At 36.5% G+C, this 23035-nt stretch overlaps 1 protein-coding gene across 4 annotated transcripts in view; it reads left to right on the forward strand.

The window, feature by feature from the left end:
- Positions 1-9775: 9775 nt before the first annotated feature.
- Positions 9776-23035, forward strand: part of LOC104024921 (cadherin-9) — a 71305-nt gene continuing 58045 nt past the window's right edge. For 3 of the 4 annotated variants that reach the window (XM_075706003.1, XM_075706004.1, XM_075706005.1), the window contains exon 1: positions 9776-10033. In XM_075706003.1, coding sequence (XP_075562118.1) covers positions 9803-10033 — 231 coding nt within the window. In that variant the 5' untranslated portion in view covers positions 9776-9802. The remainder of the gene's footprint in view (positions 10034-23035) is intronic. The other variant, XM_075706006.1, reaches the window with a different exon arrangement.

Raw genomic sequence — 23035 nt, forward strand, 5'->3', positions numbered from 1 at the left:
AGTACTATGCTTGTGGCTAGTAGTGTGGTTCTAGTGGTTCATTTGTCACAGTTTTCAGGAGAAAACAGAAAGGGTTATAAACCCTTAAGGATTAAATGACAGATTATTTTATTATTATTATTATTTATTTAACTAGGGAGCTCTCAGAAGATCTAATTTCAGTACAGAAGGATTCCAAGTCATAATAAATGGCAGTGACTTCACACATACTATCAGGAATCTTAAAAATCTCAGTGATGAAACTGCTGAAATATTCATTATTTACTTCAACTTTTCACTTCAACTTTCTTGATACTTGAGGGTTGCAAGGTATCAAATGCAATGCCAACTTTTAGAAACCAGTTTCAGTTCTACCATGGACAAGTCACAGGGACAAAGTCTGAGGCCCAAACCAGTAAAATTGTTAGCAACTTTTATAAAGAATATAATTGTTGGACACATAACATACTGGGGAAAAATCAGTATAGTTTTTGGAAAACAAGTCCTGCCTCACAGACCTATTTGAGTCCTCTGAAAGAGTTATCAAGCATATGGATAGCTTTGACCTCTTTGATATGATCTAGCTGTCCTAGAAGGCTTTTGACAGGGCCACTCACTAAAGGCTCTTAAGCAGCCATGAGCTAGAAGTGAAGGTCCCTGCACATATCAATAATTGATTAAATGACAGGAACCAGCAGGAAGAAGTAAATAAAGAGTTTTCACATTGAAATAAGGTCTGTTGTAGTGTTCCACAGGGATTTGTACTACGGCCACCACTGTTCAACATACTCATAAATAAACTGAAAACAGGTCTGAATATCAAGGTGAAAAACTTTGTAAGTGACATTCTGCATAATAAAGCTAAGGGGCCTTTGCAAAAGCTTGCAAAATGATCTTGTAAGAATGATTATACTGATATACTTCACCTGGCAAGGAAACTGGCTTTTGCAATTTTACAAAAATGCTTTTTGTAATTGTCTATACCATTTCACTGTTATTATAGTCCCTAACATCAGTTTAGCCTGTACCAACTGGCAGTCTCCCAGAAAATTCCTGACAGTGTTTGAGGGCCGAGCCCAGGGTGATTTCTCATAGATGATATGGACATGGTAACCCAGCTTTGGAGGGAGGCAGGGAAGAGAAAAAGAGTTTAGCCATATAGATTTGAGCCTTGCCATGACAACCAGTCTCTACCTTACAATGGTTTAATAACTATAGTAGTTTGCTATATATACATTTGTAGTCTATGCAATACAGTGAGTGGACACCAAAATGATGGATGGTGAAATTGTTATGAAGCCACACACGTGGTAAACCCCAGATTTTTATGTTTAAAACAATTAAGTCTGACTATTGCCATTGGGGAACAACACCATAATGTAACAATAGATAATAACAGAAAAACATTAGCCCAGAGCTCTGCAGCAGTCAAAAAAAGCAAACAATGCTATGTATCATGATGAAATTAAGTAGAGAATGTGATTAAGCTGCTGTCTACATATGCATGAAGATCCTGCAGCTTGAATACTGCAACAAATCATGATCTCCAACCTCAAAAGATACACCAAAAAAATGCAAGAGATTCAGAGGAGGGCTACAGGTACAAACAAAAGTATGGCACTGGTTCCAGACAAGGAATGATTAAGCAGGCAGTCCCAGAACTTTTCACCTTGGAAAAGAGACAAGTGAAGGAGAAGTTGATTTAAGTCTATACATTCATCAGTGGCAGAGTGAAGAGGGAATGACTATTTACTGTGGCTTCCAATGACAGTACTTGTTGTCTAATGAAGCTGTCAGTTACAATGTTCAAAAACAAACAGAAAGAGTTCTTTTCACAAGAGTGTTAAACTCTGAGTCTCCTTGCAGAATGTTGTGGCTCCTAGAAACTTATATGGTTTCAAAGCAAAAATGGAGAAAGTCATGACAAAGGTAATCTATTGGGGATTACTAAATACTGAATATTCGGAGACTGAGAAAACATAGAGGAGAAAAATCATTATATGCTTCTCCATGCTTACACACTATCATGGATGTCTGCTGCTTGAAGACATCCTCATCTTGGACTATCAGGATATTAAGAGAATAAGCAATATTTTATTACACTTATTTAGAATTTGTTCATGTTTTGCATTTGTCTTTCATTAATGAGGTCAAATGAGATGCACGTGAAGGGCTTTTTTGGTTGTTTGGGGGGGGTGTTTTTTGTTTTTAAGGAAGAGATTCAGACCTAGAAATAAGAAAAAGGAAAATCATTGGACTTTATATTTCTGAGATCTATATTATTCCTGTAAGTAGCAGAATTACCACTTGTAGGTGTTTCAGGGTGTTTATTATGGAAATAAAAGCTGAAGCCTCAGCTGCATCAGACTCCTTTCAGATTAACTCACATAACAAATAGCAAAAAATTATGTTAAACCTATGCACTATTTCTGTGCACAAAGTCCTATGCTTGCAAGGGGCTTGCTCAGCTCTGAGGATGAGACTTGTCTTGATTTTGTGATCCCCTTGGAGACAGCAGAAGGGCATAAAGAGGGTTGAGCTCTGATAAATGACAGCATTCAGCAGCTGCTCAGTTCCTTCAGGAAGGAAGCAGCAACAACGGGCTGCAATTACCAGTCCAAATCTGCTAACTACCTTTAATTGGTCAGCAACTGAGTTTTTCCAGTCCAGAGAAGTGAATGTATATTCCCTTGCAGGCAGTAATTAAGTCTGATTTTCACAATCTTTCTCTATAAGAACAAGATTTCTAACGACTCAGAAATACATGAGCAAAAAAAGGGAGGATGGAAGAGATTAATGGTTTTTAAAAGTCTAGGAAATACTAGCTTAAAGATGTCTTTATTCCAAGAAATTCTGGCTTTTAACAATCTCTTGGGCCATTATACAAGCTGTAGACTCAGAAAGTTTAGCAAGCTCTCATCCTGGTACATGCTATGCTCAGGAGATATTGCAGAGGTAGGAGGCACCTGACATGGAATCTCAGACTGCTTCATTAGGACCTAGCTGTGTGACCAGAGTGGACTGCTGCATAATAAAGCAGCAAGAAAAAGACATTTGGCAAAAGCACGTAGTCCCAGTTATCAGGAGAACTGGTAAGTACGTCCTGTCATTAACAGTGCTGGCATAGGTGAATCTCATCTGCTTCATGCAGAGAGACTGATGAGAATTGATGTGTCTGGAAAATAGGGGCCTACACCTCCAGATACTGCTTTGTTTTGTATCAGGCAGATAGAGGGCTATGCTGTTTATGAAAAAGAAAAACAAAAAAACCCACCAAAACCCAAAAAACAAACCACAAAAAATACCTTAAATATTGCAGGGTATCAATATCAAAGTACAGCCAATCAGTTTATGAGTGACAGAACTTGAGACAATTTGAAAGGAGAAGAAAGGAAGAATTTTGCTTTGATGACAGCATTTTTTTTTCCCTCTTGTCTCTGAAGGCTATTCTTTAAAAACCATGAATGTGATGAATGTGTTGCATTTGTAAATAAGGTGTGGTATAAAAACACATAATGCAGCTTCATTATATGATAAGAGTGAAATGTGTTCCCTGTGGAGAAAAATCGATACTAAAGATCAAAAGAATATCTTCAAAAGGCCTTGCATTAAGGGTTTACAAGTGCTATATTTCCTAGTTCCCCTCATGTTGATGAAAAGCAGATCCTGTAAAAAGGTTCATTATTGGAGAAAAAGGGTCTTCTTTTTTTTTTTAATGTGAAAATACACATTTCGCTTTTGCAATCCAGTGAGTTGCTGCCTCAGAGGTAGATATTTTAAAAGTCTCTTTTTAGCTTCATCGAATAATGTTGCTAACAAGTAAGAGACCTGTATACAGGATGGGTTGGAAGTGCTGCAGGCTTCATTCACTAGCTGATGGAAGGATGGCTGGGGGAGAAAGAGTCCAGAAACAGTTTCATCTGCATCTCGGAAAAGACTTGCTCCAGAGAAGGGCAGATGGTATTTTCACTGCCCAGGGACAGTTGCTTTAAATCACAGCTGTGTCTCTGCACGAGTCTTTGCCAGTGGGGATTGTCCAAACACGAATCAACATATTCTCTTGCCAGATCTACCCACCTGGGGAACTGGCGTTACTCACTGTGAGTGCTATAGAGATGGTGACTCAAGCCATGTTGAGTTGAATTTGGACCAGTGTCTCCAATGTACGTGCCCAAGAGGCTGGCAAAACTCTAAAATAAATGCTAACTCTCTCTTGTCACAGCAAGATAAATGTTTCTTATAATGGACCTACAAACCATAGATTCATTTGCCTAAAGACATTAATTCAACAGACATTCCAATACAAATTGCTATTCGTTCACATTCCCTAAAACTTTATTTATATTCGTGTGACTCCTTGACTCATGTAGCTAAAGAAACCTGCACTGGTGTCCCAGACGTAAAGAACTGCCTTCATCTGTTTCCTGGAAAAATTTTCAGCTAAGCTTATCTCCACTGTATATACTGCTGAATGGATCAGCAACCCAATGGACAAAAAGCAGTTCTGAAAATCTGTTCCAAACCATTCACAGCAGGAGCTGCTGAGTGGGGAAGTGTTTCTTTTTTAGTGTTGCCCATGTTTCTGTGCCTGAATGGGATCTGAGTACTTGAACGCAAAGAATTGGTGTTCATCAGTCAAAAATCTGTCCCTTAAGTTTTGGGAATCCCTCAAAAACTACTTCATCTTACATAGAAATAAATGAAAATGATCCTCCCAGGTTCAGCACAGGAGGTCAGTCAAGATGCACATTGGCTGTTTTCTTTCCATCCTTTCAATGTTACCCTCAACCCCATCGTAAAGAATCCCACCCTATGAAGAGGGGAGAGGGAAGGAAAAAATTAGGAAGAAGAAAACAAAAGGAGCTTGCTTTTTGAACGTCAGACATCGATAACACATCCACAGTCTATATTCATGTTTGTAGGATGACTGCACTCAGAGACTATTTGAGGGCTGCTGTCAAAGAGAAGCATGTGTATGCATACCTGGGCTATCTTTAATTAGTTAGGGGAGTAATAAAAGTGAACCTACAGTGGCACAGACCTAGCCTCTAGTTGTGTCTTGGTATTATTGCTGGCAGTGTGCAGTTTATAGCCTTTTGTTTCTACAGCTTCACTGTTCTTAGTATTCAGGCTAGGTAGATTAAAGCTACATTCAGATTTTTCAAAAGAAACACAGCCAAAGTCAGTAAGACCACTTCCATGCATGCAGGCTACACAAGATTCATACTTGCTATATCCTGTTAAACTACATATTTTAGTTTTACAGATTGTTTGGATCATCCTGAACATCAGTTGCATCCTTTCTATTTAAAGATTAGTGAGCGTAATATGAAGCACTGCTGCTGCAGTTAACTCTGCTATTTTTAGCTATACACGAGCACTACGTCCTTTTTCTTTTAGAACAGAATTTTACTTCACTATTAACAAATGAAACAAACTAATGTGGGATACATTATCAAGTTGCCGAAGGTTAGCCTTTATTCATGTCATGCTTCTGAGTGACTGTGCTGCACTAATTAAAAACATTGCCATGGCAATTGCTATAGAAACATTTAAATTGGCATCATTGCTAACAAATGCCTGCTATTGATCCCAGCAGGGCTTATTTCACACTACACCTGAAGAATCTAAATAGAATATTTTACATTGAAAAGGACTTTAAAAGATACATTTTTCCAGTTGCTAATGTGCTCAGGAGAATAATGTTGTTCATACAGAGATAATTCATTTACCTGGAACCGTTGTAGGATTCTGATACCAGAATCCTTACTGCAAGGAGAAACTGTAACAGTTCTAGTCTACTACCACAGATCCCTCAAACTGTAAAAATAAAAAACATTTATTGCCTCCACTCAGACCCTCTGATTTGCAAAGCGGGGAAAGAATGCAGGCTCTGCACAATTTGGGATGTTAAAATATTTAATACATGAATACCTCATCTTAAAGGAAGTTTCCAATGTAACTAGGAAGAAGACCATTTTCCATTGTTTGAAAAGAACACTAAATTGACTGTTGTACTGAGTAAATGGTGGAAGCAGAAGTGAAGCGAGAGAGATTACGTATATAATTTTGCTGAGTTACTTATAACAAAACCCATTAAAATTCTTCTCTCTGGTTTCAGACTTAAGATCTTTGCTCCTTTTAGAAGAAATCAGATTAGATGTTTACTATAATGTTCAGTAGATCCGGACTGATCCAGAGTAATAACTCTCTCTTTACACCTAATACGTCCAACTATTGTAAATGTCAAAACCGGGAAATAATAGGCTATATAGGCCTAGTCATTCCAAAGACTTAGTCTTATTCTTTTTTACATGAAGGTTATTGCCTTTCCTCTCAGTAGTAGTAAAGTCCTTCTGTTAATTAGCAAGCAAATCAGTAGAGGGCAGCACTACACAGAAAACCACACATTTTAAACAATCTCATTAAATTCTGCACTGGCTGGGATAAAATATGGGAACCTAGATTCCTGGAAGAAAAAAAACTGTGTTAAAAAAATGGTGTTTGCACAGAAATAATTTCTTATAGCAGGCTCAGAGCATCTGTGCACAGTGCATTGTGGTGCCCTGAATAGCTGCTCTTACTTTTCCAGATTACACCAGGATCCCTTGTTTTGGCATTAAAGGACACCTTCCGAGTCTACCAAACACAGCTCCTGACCCATTTGAACAGCTGACTATGAGACAAGATGCATAAGTCAATGACCACCTTGAAGTTTTAATTTGAGTGCAAAGGAAAGAGTAGTATAAACATCTTACGCATTTGAATGAGTATGGCAAATAGTCTTTGGGCAGAAAGGAATGAGAGCAATGTCAGGAAATTTAAAAAGTGTAGTTTTGAAAAAGCAAAAGTGAAGCATTTGAAATTTGAAATTTCATTTCCATTGGAAATTCTCACAAAACTGAACATGCAATCACACATCTCCAAATGGCAAAATGAAAATATATTGATGTCCCCTATCCTTCCCCCTGTTTCAAATAAGAGTAAAAATAAACCAGATTAAATCATCTGAGTCTTAGATTTGTCTAAGTTTTGAAATAACAACATTTTGAAAAGAAAACTTAAACTGCTTGACATTTTTGGATAACTTATTTTTCACAGCAGTCTTCCAAGCCTTAGAGGTTTTGTAAAGTATATTCTTAGGATTTTTAGTAGTTTCATAGATTCACTATGTGTTAAAATTTTGCCAAATACATGTGTAGTTTTCAGGGCTGTTTGTTTGTTTGTTTGTTTTGTGGTTTGTTTTGTTTTAATGCAGAAGACCTGATATGTTCCAAGAAATTAGAGAAATAAATCAGTCATGACCTTAAATATATAAAAACATAAAATCTGTTCAAATAGTTAAGTAGCAACACATCACTCATATACAAAGCAAAAGCAATCAAATCCCAAATTTGATCAATATAAATATTTGAACATGTTTTCATTCAGAATGTATGCAAGATGAATTTCTGAACTACAGGCCAAGAAAAAGTGCTGTACTGCAGCTGTGAAAGAGCACTCTTTGAGGACACACCTCAAGAAGGGATAAGAGAGTTCAGAGCCATTGGACAAATTTGATAATCTGCCTTTTGAGTACAGTATTTTCAAAAGTAGTTCCTTTTGTTGTTTACTTTCATTCTACAATACCTTAACTGGGATCTAATTTACAAAGTCTGAAGAGGCCCTGCAATCTGCCTCGGACGGTGCAGTGGGCTGGATTTGAGGATCTGGATGATCATGTCTTATGGTCTACAAAGATAAATTTTCTTATTCAGTGATAAAAACTACTTCAGTCTATATTATACAGGGAATTAGAATCATCAAATTTAGACATGGATAAAAGATTGGCTGAGGACTTTTTTTTCTTTTGATCTGTATCCAGTAAGTTTCAATCACAAGGCAAGATCATGATGTAGGCAACGTGTTTTCCAGTTAACGTCAAAATTTACTGGTGTTAAATTAGCCACAGGAGAGCTCCCCTTTGCCATTCTGCATGCAACAGGAGCATATTGAGCATTACACAGGAGAAAACAAGATTTTGAGTATACCTACAGAATTCAAAGAAAATACATCCACTAATATATGCCAAGATCTATGTACATGCATGATTTTATGCAAATAGAGTTAATTTACTTTGTGCTTTGATTCTTCAATTAAAATAAGGAAGGAAAAGAAAACAAGAGTTTTCCTGCATTATATCCATGATCTTCTGCATAAATTTGACACCTATTAAATTGTTTTCTTTTTGGTTTTGAACATGATGTTAGAAAGTGATAAATATTCCAAGCCTTCACTTCTTGCTCAGCTAAAACTCTGTTTGAAGTTACTAAAATGCTAAGACTTTGATCCTCCTTCAGGATCGCTAGTTAAGATCCTGATATCATACAGAATATCGTAATTTTAAGGAAAACTTCACACAAGCGCACAATTCTATCAATTTAATCATTAAGGCCTGTGGAGCACAATTCACTGAATATTTTCCATTAAATAGTTTTGGTTTTCAACTGACTAATAATTTTCACAAAAAGTTTCTTATATCCAAAAATTTCTATCTTTTTATACAGAAAAAGACTCCTTTCCCCTCCCCTAAAAAAAATCAAAGTGAAAGTAGCTGCTGGTAATCTTGGGTTGTGGGAGAAAGGAGGATAGGTGTGTGTGGTTTTTTAAAATTTCAAAATTTCAGTATTCTAAATTTCTGGGTGTTGTGGCTTCATGCCACTATCACTGTTCATGGACTAGGATTGCCAAAGCAAATGATACCTTCACTGCTCAATTGTTTTCCTATGCCTTCTGTAATATATGACAGCTCAGCTAACGATATCCTAAAGCAAAAGCAGGCTTGACAGGTAAACAAGGTTATGGAAAAGACTAGGACATCAGGCACCTCAGTTGTAATGCCAAATAAAGAGTATGGATTTAAAAAAAACCAACCAAACAAACTTTGGTTTTGATTAAATGTTGTTCACAAACTTCTACACAAAACATCAGTGCAAGTTTCAGAAAAATAATAATAACAGTAAGATTCTGTATCATGAAAATTCCCATCATTCAGGAGGGCAAAAAATAAAATACATCCCAAATGCAGAATTCTGTCCCAAATGCCGAATTTTGTTAACCTCAGCAGGATTTCTATGAACTGAAACTTAGCTAACAAGTACTTTTTCTTTCTTAAATAAGGAATCTGTTGAAGTTATCAATAATACTTTAAATTTCCTCTTATGAGTTCCTTTGTGCAGAAACAGAAGTGGATCCTCTAGACAATTGGGGGCTAGCCAAGAGGAAGAATGGGTTGTATTAATCATGAAGTAACCGAAAATTCAGATTTGCAGACAATTCTGAACAGATAGTAAGGGAAGATAGCATCAGGCTGAGCTGGAAGAGATTAGGTTGGAAGCTTTCTTATCATTTGGGCTGTTTCATTAGTGTCATGATGCTGCTCATAGCTGAAGTTTTCAGATGAAGTTTTTACTTGGATTGTATTTAAAATTAATGTCTATATACAATGTGAGAGAGTGAAATAGAAGATGAAGCAGACATTAAAGAATTTTACTTATAACTCTCTGAGTAATTCTTGTGTGTAGTTGTCTCAAGAAAATATTCCAACATACAACTAGTCTTTATTTTTATGGTTATATGTAATTTCCATGGGTTATTGTTGTGATCACTAGACTATTGGTATTCCTATTTCCCTAAGGCCATGGCTTTAGGGAAACAAAATTATTGCAACTTACTCAAATACTTTTCTCCATCCTCTAGGTCCTACTTACAAGAGGAATATAACATTTGAAAAATTTGTTCTGGTGAATTATTAGAGGAGTGGAGGCTAACAGCATTACTGCAAATGATGAGGACTTATTCCTTCTTGACAGTTTTGCTTTGGAGCTGTATGTTTCATGTGATTCATATGATGCCATCCCAAAAAAGGACTAACAAGCACTCACACAGTGAAAGGATAACAGGATTGTCAGAGAATGGTGGAAAAACACTGCACCGCACTAAGCGTGGTTGGATGTGGAATCAATTTTTCTTGCTGGAGGAGTACACAGGTCCAGATACTCAATATGTGGGCAAGGTAAGCCTTGTGTTTGAAAGATTCTTTAGAGATGATGCATCTGACACCGTTGCCACCCTTGGTATTTTCCCTCCTTTTCCACAGTTGTTTTGCTTTTTATATAGCAATGGTCCCAATTTCTCATTTAAGTCAAACAAAGCACGTCATGGACCACCTGAGGCTTCCATGATTGTTCAAAGTTGTGGGAGAAATTCAGTCATTTAGTAAAAAAAAAAGGAAACTGTTCAGAATAAAATGTTCCAATTTCTTATTACATATGTCCATGCAAGTTTTATCACTGAATCATTTCCAGTTTTCAACTGTTAAACATAAATATTAGATAAGAGACTACAGAAGTTATGCCTTCATTCATCTACCTCATGGCATGTGCCAGTATACTGGCATGTGTACTTCCTCAAATGAAATACAAAATTCTATTTAATAATAATAAAATTGCTGTCTATGCACAATTCTAAGTATGGATAAAGTGTTCAAGGAGAAAAAAAAATGGTTTTCTCTATTTCTGCAATAACCTGAGATCTTTACTTAATGGCTTGAAAGACTTTCCATTCTTTGAGACATATCTACATCAGCTGTTGCCAACAACAGCACTTCTGAATTCCAGCTGTCTGCAGTCCTACCTTTTCTGATAACACACAACTCAAAGATTTCCAGATTTTTAGCCCTTTGTGGTGTCTCACCATCCACAGATCTTGCTTGTGGTCTGGTATAACTAAACAATCTTGGTAGAGACCTAGAATACACACAGCAACCACCCAGGATGACTTACAATGAAGGAAAAGTTTATCTTAATGTCTTAAGTTAATAAATGTCCATTCCAGCTTCTGTAATTCATCCACAATGCTATCACTAGCTTGGATTGTCAGGTAGCTCTCTCACTTTCCAGTGCCTAACTACCAAACGGATTGAGACATTTTTAATTAAAAGACCACAAAATTTTTTTGAATATTTGCTAATATCCCTGGTCATGGGAAGCATAATCATCTGGAAAATATAGAAAACACCTCTCTTTATTAAGAAACAAATGTCAAAGAAGCCAACCATGGTAACTATGAACTTGATTCTGACCTCGTTTATACCAACACTACACCCATACAATTCTGTTTTCAGTGAAATTAATTCTGACTTGCAGTAGCAGAAATAAGATGAGAGCTAATAATCCTATTGCTAGATCTGTTTATCAGTGTGCAAAATAGGAAGGTTTGTTGTAGGCAAAGGGATCTTCAGTAAAGAGTGTACTACATAGAGAGATTTCTAAACCAAATTTGGTTGGAAGTATCTTTTAGTATTGCGTAAATTTGCAAAGACAACATTCAATAAGGTACACAATAATATAGATCTCCACAGCCAGAAGTTCTACCTAGACTCACAGCAATATTTTTTTGTAAAAATAGAAAGCTGTCATAGAGGAGAAGTAAGTATCAAACATAAGAGCTGATTGCAGTTTCAGTTCCACTGCTGTAGATGAATGGACTCCAAAGAATCAATGCCATTCTAAACCTCAAATAAATTAAGCTTACATCAAGACTATCTCTGTTTCACACAAGAAATGCCTACATGGTATATTGCAACAGATGCAAACTTACTCTGCACTTATTCCAGACTAACTAAAAGCCATTGGATCTTACTACCGTAGAGCTAAGTCCACAAAGGAAAACAAATGGCTGTACAGCAGTTGGATCTGAGATGATTAATTTCCTACAACTCAGATAACATGTTGAGATTTCTCACATTTCACTGCAAAATATTGTACAGAGGCCCTGAGGGAGGGGTTAGCATTACTGATTCTCTAAACAAATGGAAATCACCCCCAACATTACTCCATATTCCAAAGAGATGGGGTTGGATTGCAGTGATAAACTCCATATGGTTGTATTAACTTTAGAACAGTTTATGACATGACAAAATGATGATAGTTCTGTCCTCAGTGGTATAAACCCACAGTAAATCCATTTGAGTTAGTTCAAATTATCCTAGATAGACGTGACATACAACACCAAGAGGGAGCTGCTACAAGAAGTCAGCTAAGGAATTTCTTTTTTTTTTTAAAAAAAAGCAACAACTTTTTGAACAATATTATTCTGAGAAAGGCTTAAATCTCAGCTTTAGTATTCTCCTGCTCAAAGTGAGGGTAATTAGCAAACTGGTATATGTGAAGAGAGAGCACTTTTATGCCAACCCATGGGGACTAGTTCACAGCAAGTATTCTTATCCAGTCCCTCTTTAATATGGATATGCACAGGCAGATGGATTACTGGGGTAGAATAATAAATGTACTAAAAATTAAATAAACGGAATTAAGAAACTTTATCACGAAATAAATTTCTAAGGGGTCATAGCCATAATACTAAAAAATTAGTTTTCCCTCCCTAGTTCAATTTTCAAATAATTTTAATCTGTTAGGTTATTGTTTGTGATGCTACTTTTTTGATGCTCTATTTTGTTATGAGTGCATTTTGTTATTGGCAGTGGGGTAGGATCACTCGGTATGACACAAAAGGATCAAATTTATTTACTAAGAAGGATGAGTACCTGTGATATCCACACACCTCTCACTCCCACTGCTCGGATGCCCAACCCAGTTTAGACCAGCAGCAGGGACCCAGGGGAACTGGACACTTGCTTTGACTGCTGGACTGTCCAAGACCTGGCTGCCAGTCTAGCCCCTATGAGGGCACTTCTGCCTGGGGCTCAGGCCCCACTCAGTGTCAGAGGTCCCGGGAGGGAGGAATTTCTCCCCCACATCTGAGGTGGTGTTGTCTTAAGTAGCGCTTTTTAAAATTAGACTGTTGGCAGCCAATGGCTTCACTAGCCAAGTAGCCCCAGGGCGATCTCTTTCCCCACATCTAAGGCCGAATAGCAGTTGTTACTGGGTTTACTCTCACCCTCTGGTCTCATTCCCAAATATCTTCCAACAATGGAAAGTCGTTAACAGCTCCATCACCCCTGATTTTTTGTTTCTTTCCTGTACATACCAGACGAATCTAAGTAGTTAGAGCTGGCAGATGCAATGACTAGTGTCATTTATCTGAGTGGTGCTTGTGGGTCGGCTTCACCCTGTGACAAGAAGTAACTAAAAGAGAGGTCTGGTGTACTTGTAAGGTAGATGAAAAACCCAGCTCCACGCAAACCTGGCACATGGCTCCCAGACTGCTAACAGGGGTAACATGGTGTTAATGGACTCTGAACAGCTAGAACAGAGCTTATGTTCCCAGTTATAGTTAGATAGCTTTTAGACAAAGGCAGTGATAGGGATGATAGGTGACATAAAATGGAGACCAGTAAGTGCATCTAATGTACTTAGCAGAAATAGAAAATATTGTTTGATGAGCAAAGGAAGTTAGCATTTAACAGCTGCAAAAAGGCTTGATGGCTAGAACAATTCTAGTAAGGAAATTACGCAATGAACAGTCCTAAATCACCATCCACCTTTCAGGTACAGGGTCTATATGAAGAACAATTGCCTTGTGAATGTGATGGGAGTCAAGGTAAATCCAGACAACCTACAGTATATCCATCACATTTCTTCCTTTCTCCCAACTTGGAGGACCCATCTGTCTCATATACTGGTGCATGCATAAAAAACAAGTGCATAGAAAGTCTTTAAATTTGATAGGGCCTATTACTTGTACCTGCAACAATGCAAGAACTGCTTATGACATCCTTTGATTTCTTATCCTTTTAAATTATATTCAGGAAATGCTTAGAGAAACCAGTGGCTCCATCATGCTAGGTGGTGTATAAAAAAATGCATAGGGAGATAAACTTTGCTCTGGAAAGTTTGCAACTGAAATATTCAGTCAGACACAGGTAAGGTAAGCAGTATCACGGAGTCCTGTTTAAAAATTTAGCCAAGAAAAAACATAAAAAAATTCTAAAACATAACAATTACCATATTCTTTCAAGATGCCTCTTGCCTACTGTGAATGCTGAATATCTCAATGAGAACATCAGTGTGAGGAATTTTCAGAGGATGTAGTGAGGGGAACTGTAAAACTCATTCTGCCTACTAAGAATTCACAAAAAAGAAACAGAAAAAAATGGGCTACAATATAACATTCAGAATTAAAAGTATGCGAAAAGTTTATCTTTAAAGGAAAAGAAACAAGTGGCCATTTTTTGAGATATGAAGGTGTTGAGAAAATGAAATACCTGACTGTATATCATACTGAGGCATTCCTTGGTTTCTGGGATGTCCTTTTCTTTCACTAGGGAGGGACCATAGATACAACTTCTCAGCTGCTAACTTTAAGCCCCATGCAGAACCTAAGAACTGGAATCTAAACCACTGACATTCTATGAGAAAAAAAGTCTACCAAGTTTACTCACTTCCTAAAAAAACAATCCAAAGAGATAATAATCTAAAAAAAAAAGGACATGCAGTTTAGGAAGTATTAAAATATTGATGGGAATGATGTTCATTAATTAAAGAGAAAGCTAATAAAATGCACAGAAGGCTCTAACCAACTAGCCCTTTAGGGATAATTAGTTTTCTTTTCCAAAGCTAATACTGATTTTATGTGCCTCCATTTCTAAATAACTTACCTGATACCCACTTCAGTTGTGCAAAATGCCAAATATCCCACCTCTTTAACTCCAGTCCTTACGAAATATCCCTAGGTGGGAAGAAATAGGCCTAATCAAAATCATCAGCCCTTTTGGAAAACAGAGTCCTTTATGCTTTGTAACAATATACTTAAGTGATCAAGAGACAAGAGATTTTCCCTCCTTTTAGGTCAGTCAGTTTCATTTTTACATGAAAGCTAGTGTCTCCCTATATCAAACAGGCACTTTACTAATCAAACGCTGCTAATCTTGATGGGAAGATAATGTGTGATGTTCATGCAATGCATGTTAGACTAGTCATAAACTGTACAGTAAAACACCTGTCACATGCCAGAATTTAAAAACAATAAACAGACAACAACAACAAAAACATTTCTGTACACCACCTGCAACCTTTATTTTTCATATTAAGGGGGGAAATACAAAATCAAATAAAAAAGAACTGACACTGCTTAAAATTAGCTGTTCCATGAATAACTTCCTGTTTAATAACTTCCATAAAAATAAATGAACTAGGCACTGCAAGTATCATTTAAATTGGATGCAAACTGAAGAAAAATCTCTATTCTACCTCCAGTTAATCAGTGAGTTTGATTCATGACATTCGCCTGTGTGTCTTATTAAAAAGTATAAAGTGAAAAGAAAAAATACTCAGAGGTTGGGGGTTTTGGGGAGGTTTTTTGTTTTGTTTAGTTTTGTTTTTCAGCGGGGGGCAGGCTACAACATATATTCAAATGCAACCACACTTACAAATATTCAGACATCTACAAGTGAGGTTGCCTACTATAGCAGTCTGCCTTATAAGAACAGAGAGAGACAATACCAAAAGAACTTAATGTAACAATGTAACAATTCAAGAAATTTCACTGAATTACAAGCCTCACCAGACTTCCTGTTATTTAATACAAAACTTCACTCAGTTGCCCCATTATACTGTATGGGGTTTTTTTCTTATTTAATGGAACTGGATAGTATTTCCTTGTAAATATATACCAAAAATGTACTAATGCCTGGAAATATTATTTCACACTACTTTGCAGGCTGCCTTTGGTACACCACAAAAGTCCAGAGTAGGTTCCCTCTTAATATGCGAAGCAGCAGAGAAGTTAGAAAATGGGATCAGTGAAGCCCTTACTCCATCAGTCTTATCCCAGCTCATCCATGTTCTCTCAACAGTGTTGCCAAGGCCATGGCCATTCTCAGCCTCTACCCTGAGCAGTTTGGGAAGAAGAAACTTATGGCCCAAATGGGTGACGCACTGAGCTGGCTTTTGACAGCACTGCAGTGCCAAACTCCGCAAACTCCATCCTGAAGCATAATGTTCTCATCTGCCACAAAAATATTTTGTTATCATCTACCTAATATTGTTTTCTTCATGTATTGAATTTTATTTTAATCTTGCCTTTAGATTATGTGAGGGAACTTACTTTTTCACTTGTGCTTTTAATCAATTCGTGCAATTAATCCATAAGGATTTCTTTACATTTGTTATTTTCCCTCCATGGAGTCAGCGTAAGAGATGCCTATTCTTAGGACGAGAGAATATATAGGTGCACTATCCTTTCAGTGTTTCAGGTGTGCCCTCCACTTTGTTATAGATGCATCCCACTTGTCTCATTTGAAAAACTTGCATTCAGTACAGCACCTAAACGCTACTAAAATCAGAGTGTTTCTTTGCCATCTTTTGACTTAGCAATATGATAAGTTTCAAAAAACCAACAGACAAAACAACAAAAATCATGTGTTGCTGACATATAATCATTTAGAACTGTAATTCAACTGGGGGAAGATTTCGTCACATTCTTAACGTTCCATCTAGCATGCATTATAACCCAAAGCCATCTTTTAATAAACAGCTTTTGAAGAAGATTTAATAATGTATTTTCATTAGAATATCTGCTCTTAAAGTAAAACCAGTATTTTAAGATTAAGTAAAAGAAGAAAAATTAGTGGGGTCTCCTGGGTCTCCTCTTTTTGTCTTTCTTTTCCTCTCTCAGACCCTAAGTTTTTTTTGTTATCTTTGAACGAATACTGCAGAAGTAATGATGTATCAAAACAGGAAAAAAATCGTAAGGACAGAAAAGATTAAAAAAAAAAAGAGTCTGACCAATATTTTAAAAAATAAGAAATGGAAAACCTGCTTGATTACAAAATTAATAAATCAATAAATTTTCTCCACTTGCATTGCATTCTTCAGCTAGCACATTTTTTCAACTAACATTTGATCTAGTTTCAAGCAGCCATATCTCTAGGCAGATGAATCCCCAAAATAAAACTAAAATAGAAACAGAAAAACCAAGAAAAAAAAGGTTAAAAAACCTACCACAACAAGTCCCTGTCTCCAGATACATGCATAACTTAATTACAAATACCAAAGAAGACCCATAGCTTTACTTGGTTAAAAATAACTTGTTTTCTGAAGGCTTCCAGTGTAAACTTTATTGAAAAATTGCTGGAAGTAAGATTTATTTTTCTCAAAAAAATAGTAAAAACCAAAGTTTTCAATAAAATTTGATTGCTACTTTTAAAAAGGAGGCTGGAGGGCCATGGAAGAAAATGGTGAAAGACAAATGCTACATCTTCCAAAACCAAGAGGACTGTTTTCTTTTGGAGAAAGGACAGCTGCTCATTTCTGAGAACCTAAATACATTTTTAATTGAAGTTTCAAAAATAGTGAAGAGATCTAATCATATCATGCATAACCCAAGTATAAACAATTTAAATATGAAATATCTCGAATGTTACATTGCACTGATAGGCATAAACTAGAATTTTGCAATCAAATTTGGACATCATATTTCACAAAATAAAGAATCGTTTCTGAAAACAACTGCAATGATCAGAGACTTCAAATACATGAATAACAAGAGTGAGTTGGCATTGCTTGGTACAGATAGAGCAGCTGTCATGAGATCTGACAGCTTCTGTTTCTTCGACTACATAATAGACTGCTAAAAAAAATCTCAAGTTCTTGTCATGTTCAGGGCAAGAAGTTGGGTTCATATTGTCATAAGGTTGATTTACATTCAACATCAGGAAAAGGTTTTTGATGGTATATACAGTCAATACAGTGAAGAACTAGGTAAAGATCACTCAGAGAGACAGGATTATCTTGATACTGGAGGTTTTCATGGCAAACTAAAACACACATGCCAGAGGCAGAAGGATGGCAAAGATTTTATCTTTAAGTCCTTGTGTGTTCTCTTTCGAAGGATTCTCTGTGTGTTTTTCAAGTTCAAAGGCAAAATCAGCTAAATTGCTTGTGAAAAAAAACCCTAAACTAATATTAAAACTAAGGACATAAGAAATGAGGAAATTCTTGAACTGTTTATTCCAAACTCTTCCCTTTCTCTTTTCCTTCCCTTTTCCATTCCCTTTTCCCTCCCCACCCCCACCGTAAGACAGAACATCCAGTATGCAATGCTGTTCAAGTTAAAAAAAAAAAAAAGCAGAAAGCTGCCAACTATGTGCCTTTATAGAGCCTTTGTGCTTAATGGAAAAAGGAGAATTTGCAAGATAATTTTTGAGAATTTAGCCAGGCTGAGTGACAACTTCCTCCATAGCATAAATACAGGCATCTGAACAATTACCCAGCTACTTTTAAAGCCGAAGCCAATACAAGAGAATTAAGTAAAGGCAAACCAATAATAATTCCCCAATTCTTTTTCCTTTTCCCTTTCTCCTTCCATGCTTCTCCTCTCAGGTGTGGAAAAATTATGCTCACCCAATACCCAACATAGCAGCAAAGGCTACTATGTGGAGTTTAGTTTATTGTTCACTACAGTGCTTGCTCTTTGCTTAGTCACAGCTCCCTTTCCCCAGGGATCTCCTGAGTGTGCTCAGAGCACCCATGGGTGGACCAGGACAACAGTAATGGGGGTCTGGGGCCTGCACAGTGGTGGCCCCACCCTGTGGAGTTTGCTGGGATTGAGGGTGTTGACAAGCTAACGAAAACTAAAGCTCAAAGTTAAAAACCCCAATTTAAAGACAAAGTGGGCATGGAGAATGGAGTTCTCTTCTGTCTCCAGTGAAAACTTCCAGTTGCCATCTAAAATACCATTTTAATTTTAGTAAAAACTGGCTTTTCTGAGCTTAAAAGCCTCTTGGTCTTGGCAAACTTCTTATGCTGAAAGGCCTAAGCAGGTCTGCCTCAAAGATCTGGCTGGCTCAGGAACCTGCCACAAGAGGTAATTGTTATTTGTAGAATAGCCCCAGCTTCTTATTGCAGCCTCATAGGCTGGTATTTCTCAGCCTTGCAGCTTTAAGCCTGTGGGAAGAGAAGATTAGACTAGTGGCAATCTGCAGACCTATCATTATCTGTTATCAGGCAATCATTTATTGTGCATGAAAAGGTGGGAGGGTGAGGAAAATGTATTTCACAAGATACTTTTTATGATGTTGTATATTTATTACATTGATTACATTATGGGAGTGATTCTGAAAAGGGAAAGTGTTTTGACTATATTGTGGTTTACTGCTACCTGCCAGCCTGGTGATAAAAAGAGTGCAAAACCCATCAGAGCAAATCAAGATGTGACTACTTAGGAAGGGCAATTTGACTGCATCAGAGGGTGTTATTGTGCAACATCTTGTTTGTTGGAGAAAGGTTTATGAATAGTCATCTTGAAAGCAAACAGAGGAGCTGTCAACAAGCAGCTGTCAAGAACAGCAAGTCTTTTCTTCCTGTATGTGTCTGATACATCAAATTCTGTCCATTGCAGGAATCGCCACATATTTCAGCCTTCTAGAAACTGAAAAATATGTTAGTCTAGCCAATGCAATCAGTCAATTTTACACTATGCTGGGTATCAATGAAATGAGGAATCTGCAATCTCTTATCAGTTATAGAAATACATAACTACGGTCAAATCCTTGCTGTATGTATTGCTGCAGCAACACAAACACACTGAGCTAACTTCTGCTCTCTCTTATATCAATCTGTGGTCAAGAAACTGCCAAAATCTCTCTTTTCTGTTTTTACACAGCAGAGTGTAATGAAAAGAGTGAGAAAGCATTCTGGCCTCCATGAACATGTCAGAAGTTTTAAATTCCTCCCTGTCTTACTTCACATTTCAGGGACAAACATGCCCATTTCAGCGGGAAGCCATCATATTTTTGTCAAATTGGGAACATGAGGAAATTACAATGAGGCTGATAATCTTAAATGAGTTTTAACCTAAACTGAAGAGAAATTGGGTTTATGTATTCTCCATGTCCATAGAGGGAACCTAAGGAGAAATTATATCAGTTCCCCTCTCTTTAAGTCGTAGAACTCTTAACAAAATCTTAAAGCGGTCTTTGGAATGGTTGATAAAGCTACAAGAATAAAGTTTTAGCCCAAACCCTGAGATGAAAATAATTGGTGATGCTGAAAATAATTATTAATAAAATTTGATTAAATGTTTGCTTTACATACATTTTGCTTTATTTTTTCCATCTTTAAAATGAAATTGCCAATACCTATCCTAATGAAGCTTTTGCGCAGAAGATGTCTGTGTGTGAGGTGTTCCCACACAATATATAAAAAAGCTCTGGAATATCATGAAAACAGGTATGAATCAGCCATTTGATTGAAAGCAGGGCTTGGAAGTATTGGGTTGAATAAGACATCGGGGCACACTATGAAAAGGAGGAAAAAACAAAACTAAATATTTAATAGCAACCTAACTGGTGAACAGTACTTGAATGCTTGAATTTATGACATAAATGATTGCTTTAACTTCTTCTAATGCATAAAAATGACAAACACAGAAGTATTAAGTGGGATATTGTTATACTTCTACTCAAACATTCATAAAATATATTTACCTAACTTAAAATTTGTGATTGTTGTCAGCACCTGTAGCCCTTTTTTGCACTTTGAACTTTTACCAGTTGCTACATATTTCTGATTAAGACCTGAAATAGGTTTAGTTTCTAAACATTGAAAACAAATTTAGTTCTTATAAAAATGTTCCGGTTTACAACTTCTATGCAGCTTAAGCGGAATTAACGCTACTATATCGCACTGTTACAAATGTTGCAACTACTGATGCAAGCTTTAAAAATGGTGCTTTTCCGATAGTTCAATCTTACAGAGATTGTGGAAGTAAGCATATTTTTCTTTTTAATAAGCATTTGTGATGAATAAACACTGTCAAATACCAGGAGGTAACAGGGCATTAAATGTTCAAATATAACTGGGTCAGGTAGTTGACTGATAGGACTGAATTAACAAATGAAGAATAAAATATAGAAAGTATTTTCTTACCTTTTCTCTCTACCACTGCAGCATTTGCATGTAAAACGTTGAGACTAAAGATCCTTTAATTCAATCATTTAAGAAAAAAAAGGGAGAATGTTACTGAATGTTCCGTGTAAGACAAGTGACTAAGAAATAAACTTGTATACTTATCTTTAATTTTAAACCTATATGAGTTAGATATAAACAAATGTTGTGGACAATAAAATGAATGTAAAGAGGAATTTGGCACACAAGCAAGTATTTCTGCATATATTGTTGCTGATGTAAACAGAAGTGAGGTTGTTTCAAGAAAGCAAAATAAATCATTAAAGTTTTTTTTAACTGTCTCTCCAAGTTTCACAGAACATGAAAATACATTCATCTCTGTACAGGCTAGTAATTGTGAAGTGGAAGAGGTCACAGTCTGATTCCCACCCATTCCATATGAAAGATTTAGAATCACAGGTAGAAAGGCATGAAGTGAAGGGCAAAATGTGAATCTATCCCAGAATAAATTCTTTATTCCTTCAAAAATACTGTTAATGGAGGCAAACAGGAATGACCCATTCTGTTTTCATTCTATTAAAGCTACTGCAATTAACTGTCTTTGTACTTCAGGTAGCTAAATTTGATCAAACTTCAAAGTGTGTAAAAGAAAAAGAAACAACAAAAAACCCCACAGTTTAAAATCATTTTATGCTTCTATAAACCTATGAGAATATACATATATGCATGTGTATATATAAAAAAACCATTGTTTTCTCTGCAGGACAAAGAAAAGATTTATTTTGATCTCTTTGATGACAATAAAAGAGAAAAGGATAAATAAAACCTTATAATGATGATGCCATGATTTAATTAATTATTATTAATTAATAATTTCCACTTCTGTGAGTACCATTCAATGAAGTTTATGAAAGTATTTTATATTAAATGAACAGTACCTATGGTGAGGCAGGCAATGACATAATATCTGTTATTCTGAGGAGAAAACTGCAGCAGAGTTGCTGAAGTGGTCATCTGAGGTCACAGAGCCACTCAATGACAACAGTTAGATGCAGAACTGAACAGTCACTGCACGGGGACAAATTTACCATAATGGCAAGGCTTATCTATTTGAAGAGAAGATCAAGGCAGAAAGGACAGCACACATCAAAAGTGAAAACCATTTGAAAAATGAGCACTCCTGATCCCTCATTTTTAATATTAGCAAAATCTCAAGTTCTATCTTAAAACTTATTTCAAAATGGTCAGCAAGACCATGGTCAACATTTTACTCCAGATGAAGTCGTAGGATAATTAGCAAAAGAATCAGTTTTACTTTGTGTGCTGTGTGATTCTCCAAAGAACAGAGTAACTCGTAAGACAAAAATGGATTTCAGCAAGGATGCAGACAGTCATTATTGAAGACACCAGTTCCCCAAAAAACCTTTTTTCCATAAAGTTAATAAAAAATTATCATCGATACATCAGATTTTTCTCTGCTTTAACCAGATGCAAACACTTTGTCTATCCATGCTGTTAAACTAACATTAGTTTAACTCATCCTTTACAGACCTCCTGCTGGGCTTCTTTTTCATGCATATTTGCTCTGAGAAGTGAAAAAAAAAAAAAAAAAAAAAAAGAAATCCCTCTTAAATAACTCCTGCAATGTGTAATGTCACCATATTAATTTCACTTCATCCGATCAGCTTGCAGATTCAGCTACTAAATTAAACGTACCCTCGATGAAGCAACACTGTTGGTCTGCAGGAGTTTGTGCTTAGTTTGGGCCTTATGCTTTGGCTTCTCTAGGCACTACTTCTCTTTCACGGAGTTTTCATCTGAAGCCCCAGGCAGCCTTATCCTGGCTATCCTCTAAGCCACAGTCTTCATGCTTAATCAGACCGGTACAATCAGCCTGTAGTTTATGCGGAACTTGAAGCCCATCTCAGGCCCGCTGCAAATGGCATTACACTTACCAGGTTCTGTTGTGCCAGAAAAATAATGAAGTTGTTTTAATAACTATTCCAGCCACCGCCTTGTCTTTTCCATCATTGCAGTGATGGCCTTCCAAAGGCAGTATTTTGAAACAAGATTTAAAAGAACCATAGAAGTAGGTAGCGCAAATTTCAATAAATATCAAGTCAGTGACAAATAAGAAAAAGAAAAAAAAGTGACCCTAGAGATTTCTTTCCTAACTACTGTTTTTTAGCATATTCTTCTTGAAACAA

Source organism: Pelecanus crispus, chromosome 2, assembly GCF_030463565.1.
Source record: "Pelecanus crispus isolate bPelCri1 chromosome 2, bPelCri1.pri, whole genome shotgun sequence".
NCBI lineage: Eukaryota > Metazoa > Chordata > Aves > Pelecaniformes > Pelecanidae > Pelecanus > Pelecanus crispus.